This window comes from Sardina pilchardus, chromosome 7 (genome assembly GCF_963854185.1).
Source record: "Sardina pilchardus chromosome 7, fSarPil1.1, whole genome shotgun sequence".
NCBI lineage: Eukaryota > Metazoa > Chordata > Actinopteri > Clupeiformes > Clupeidae > Sardina > Sardina pilchardus.
In genome coordinates, this window is record NC_085000.1 from 13,205,794 (window position 1) to 13,210,793 (window position 5,000).

Sequence of the window (5,000 nt, forward strand, 5' to 3'; positions counted from 1 at the left end):
ACATGAGATATGGTCTGGGAACCAAACGTTCACTTTCTCGTATTTGAGGCATGTTTACGTTATGGCCGCTATGGATGTCTATCAAATGCGTCTGTGCGTAGCTCATAGGCTAGCCAGTTGTATCAATTAGCCTACACCAGATATATGAAGAGTATTTTAATACTTCAAAATAACATCTATCTATTAATGCAAGGAACGTCCGTCTGTGTGTCAGTCTGTCTGTTCCATACATAACTCTTGAACCACTCATCCGACTGCTCTCACATTTGGTGAGTGTCATTCTAATGGCACGAGTGTGTGCAGTGTCAAATTTCATGTTATACAAACACAAAATGCCACATCTACGGGCTCTGCAGTAGTTTGATAAATAAACGTAACATTTGTCAGTAGTGATAGGTGTATAGATACTGTAAGAATAAAAGCTGGTTTGGTTCTGAACCGAAATACAAGCTTTGGTGTGTGTTGCTTAGACGTCATCATCTTGCTGCTCACCCCCATTCTGCGATTGGTTCCCTAGCTGAGGTAAACATTAGGTCCATGGAATCCAGCTGCCTGGCAGTGCTAATGACCTCATGCCCAAGGCAGCATGGGTATAGCTATACCAGGCTAATCAGCGCCCGCCATGGCATCTCACACCTTTGTTAACGTCGTATTTATCAAATAATTTGACTTCAACAGGTAAACAGCGCATTTCTCCGCCCCCTACCGCCACTTACGAAGGTTAACAACTGAACTGAACGACACTGCAATCAGAAGCGCAGTTGAATGAAGTTAACTGATGACAACATTAAAAGGAATCACGTTTAGTGGTTATGAAATAACACAACGCATGATGCCAACAAGCAGGAAGATAATGAAGCGCTGCAGTTCTACTCAAACTAGGCCTACTTGTGCACAGCACGTGGGCTTATCCGAAGTGGGCGCAAAAGTGTTAGTACATCTAGCCCTCAGAGCTAAGCTAATCACACACACACACACACACATACAGAGAGAGATAGCATAATGAGACACACACGCACGCACGCACGCACGCACGCACACACACACACACACACACACACACACACACACACACACACACACACACACACACACACACACACACACACACACACACACACACACACACACACACACACACACACACACACAGACACACACACACACAGTTGTGTATTTCCCACCTTCTCCTCATGTTCTGCTTTCTGCCAACAGTTATGTGGTACTCTCCTCCTCTCCTGTCTGCCAACACACACTGCCTGAGATATAGAGAGAGAGATAACATGAGACACATCACACACACACACACACACACACACACACACACACACACACACACACACACACACACACGCACACCACACACACACACACACAAACACTGACTGAGATACAGAGAGAGATAACATGAGACACATCACACACACACACACACACACACACACTGAACAAATCAACCTGAATGTGACAAAAAGACTTCAATACTCTCACTGCTGAGAAACATGACCACAGACACACACACACACACACACACACACACACACACACTGCCTGATATAAATCTGTTCCTCTCGGAGTGATGACAGAGCACAACTTAATCACATCATGAGTGAGGATAAGGCTTACATTCATATGAGTCACACACACACACATACACACACACACACACTAAGAAAAGGATCTAATCTAATTAAATCACACACACTCACACAAAGCTTACATATGACACACACACACATGATCAATCACACACACACACACACACACACACACACACACACACACACACACACTTATGTGAGTTAGCAGGTAAAGCAAATAAGCATATAGCGCTTAATCGCCATGTTTACTTCAACTGCCTGTCAGCCCTCAACGTGTGTGTGAGGGGGGTGGGTTATGAAGGCGTGTTTACTTCAACTGCCTGTCCTCAACGGGTGTGTGTGTGCGCGTGTGTGTGTGTGTGTGTGTGGGGGGGGGGGTTATGAAGGTATATTTGGTGCAAAAGCTGTGAGCACATTTAACAGCAGATATTGCATGCTCACGTTTAAGTCACAAATTTGCAACCGTAAATTTGAAGTTGTACATATTTTTTTCATACCTTGTTAACACAAAATAGAAGCTACGGGTTCACAAATCCTTGTTACAGGTACACAAATCCTATCCTGAACATCACAACTTTCGTGTCATTCCCTCGACACTTTCGCCCCAAATGCACTGCAACTTTTGGGGCAAAACACATTCACACATCCGTGTTTCATAATCTGAGAACATGCACAACATTCGTACATTTGTAAACCCAAATGTGAACTAAGGCGTCAGAAGTTGTGCATCTGTGAAATATTTTCTCATTAATACAATTCTATAAATCGCTGTGATGATGAGCATTTTCTTGCACGACTACAAGTCAATTGATACAAGTGCTCGAATCTGCTAACTACGAGTTTCAGCTGTTGTTTTCCAGACGGATACTTTTGCACCAATTATACCACCTAGCCGAGGTGCAATAGTATGGAGTGGGATAGCTGTCAAAATATTCGTGTCCATAGATTTGATACTCGTGCGTAATAGGATTTGGATTTGTGCACGCCGAGCAAATTGATCGCCAAGAAAACAATGCGGCCAGATCTGGATCCTGGATCACACCCAAGCATCACTGCTAGTAGTAGCAGCTGTGTTAGTAGTGTGTGTGTGTGTGTGTGTGTGTGTGTGTGTGTGTGTGTGTGTGTGTGTATGTGTGTGTGTGTGTGTGTGTCTTCATGTGCATTTGTATGTATGAACATGTCTTCATGTTTGCTTGTGTATATGAGCTTGTCCCTGAATGTTGATGTGTATGTGTGTGTGTGTGTGTGTGTGTGTATTTGTTTGTGTGTGTAGGAAGTATATTATGCACTTTATAATACGATGATTTGATCTTTTCTGTAACGGCGAGATGCTCAGAAGAAGCCTGAGGGAGACACTAAAACACACACACACACTCACACACACACACACACACACACACACACACACACACACACACACACACACACACACACACACACACACACACACACACACACACACACACACACACACACACACACAAACACACACCTGATTAAGGAGATCCAAGAGGCTGCTAAAGTGGAGATAAAACCCTCCTTCCCAAACTCATCAAACTCACAGCCCTGGGGCTATGTGTGCATACGTGCATACAACCTACTTTACAGCAGCAACAGAGAGAGAGAGAGTGTGTGTGTGTGTGTGTGTGTGTGTGTGTGTGTGTGTGTGTGTGTGTGTGTGTGTGTTAGAGTTGTATGTCTCGAGACCGGTCTTGGTCTCGAGACCGGTCTCGAGACCACTTTTACGAGGTCTCGGTCTTGTCACAGTCTCGACCGTCTTTGGTCTTGGTCTTGTCTTGGTCTCGGATCCTTCGGTCTTGTCTTGGTCTTACTGTCTTGGTCTTGCCGTCTCGGGTCGACATAGTGGTAGATTTGCAACAAATAACAAACTACAAATTTCCGGTGTACCGAGGTGTTTGTGGAAAGAAAAACAAATCAGGTTCGAGGATAGAACTCGGACAGATTAGCGCAATAAGGCATTGAACATTTTGAACATTGAAACAGCTTATTATAGGTAGGCCTATCCATGGGGCTGTTTCAGTTGATGCAAATGTTCGTTTTTGTGATTAAAATAATTAAATAAATGTAAAATATTTCCCTCGCATCCGTCTTCCTATGTGCAGAAATGTGTTAAACTACTGACAACAAAAGACGTGCGTTTCAGCTTGTGTCAGCGCAACATGCAAGAAATTTTTTAAAAGTTGTCCATCCACCGTTGATAAAATCATTTTTCTGCATAAGAATATAGCCCAAACTTCCATAGGTGGATTATACGAATAGATCTCATGTTGCTGTTAAGTAGCCTATAGGCTATACACTGTTTTCGATGAAAACGGTTAGAGTGATTTTCATGTCAATAACCCTCATTTGCGCTATGTTAGGCTATATCGCGGGCGACACGCGTTGCTTAGAATTTCATTTAGAGATAGATCCACAGGACCTGTTGTGTTTTTTTCTGTTAGCTTGGGCCATTTTTGTTTGAGCTATGTTCATTTAATTTCCACACAAGGGTTGCCAACTCTCACTCATTCGGCGTGACACTCAGGATTTCAGCATCAATCTCACGCTCTCACGCAGACGCAAGCAACGTCACGCCAAAATTCATTCTTATTTTACTTCAATCCGTTCATTATCAGTTGGTGACTAGACCACAGCAGAGTAGGCAGAAGACTAGAAGACCAATTTAAGGCATGTAGCCTAGGCTTTTAGATCAGCAGCAGGGATAGGTCTAATATCTGTCTACAACGTTCTCAGGGCAGAGAAATTATCTGCGGATAAAATGTGCACCATTCGTCTCTATCGGATTGCTCACGAAGTTCTAGTCACACTGATATGAATGACACTTGACAGAGCGCAATCTTTTCGGTGGTATTATATAGTCCTACTAGTTGCTGTGATAGACGGATCACAAGAAAATCAGCGTGAATTTAGGCTACATCGATGTAATTAATTTGTATAATAAGCCATTACAGAGTAATCCCGTTTTCTACTTGTTCTCCAACCAAAAATAATGCGCCCCAAAATAATGAACTAGGCTACTGCTCTTCCACTTGTTTGGTTTTTTGACTACATAGAATTACACAGAAAACAAGCATTTGGCTACTTCTAGCCTACATATTAATAACTTTAGACTAGGCGAAAAGCATGACTGAAGCCTATCACTCTCTTAAAGTGACAGGCATTAAATTTGACTTACAGTGTAATGACAATAAAGATAGGCTAAGTGAATATGACAATTGTGTAATATGTCAAAATCAATATGAAATAGTCAACTTACTATGTATTTTAGCTAATTACGCAGATCAATCCTCTAGTGCAGTAACAGCAGTTTATCTCACCCAGTCTACGAAAACATTTAGAGTGAGCTCACAATCACATGACATGCTCTGTCTCTGCATT

General features: G+C 42.6%; 1 protein-coding gene across 1 annotated transcript in view; it reads right to left on the minus strand.

Moving 5' to 3' along the window:
* Positions 1 to 5,000, minus strand: part of LOC134087347 (forkhead-associated domain-containing protein 1-like) — a 19,768-nt gene that overhangs the window by 1,022 nt on the left and 13,746 nt on the right. The window contains exon 11 of the mRNA XM_062540784.1: positions 1,185 to 1,259. Within this exon, the coding sequence (XP_062396768.1) occupies positions 1,185 to 1,259 (75 nt within the window). The remainder of the gene's footprint in view (positions 1 to 1,184; positions 1,260 to 5,000) is intronic.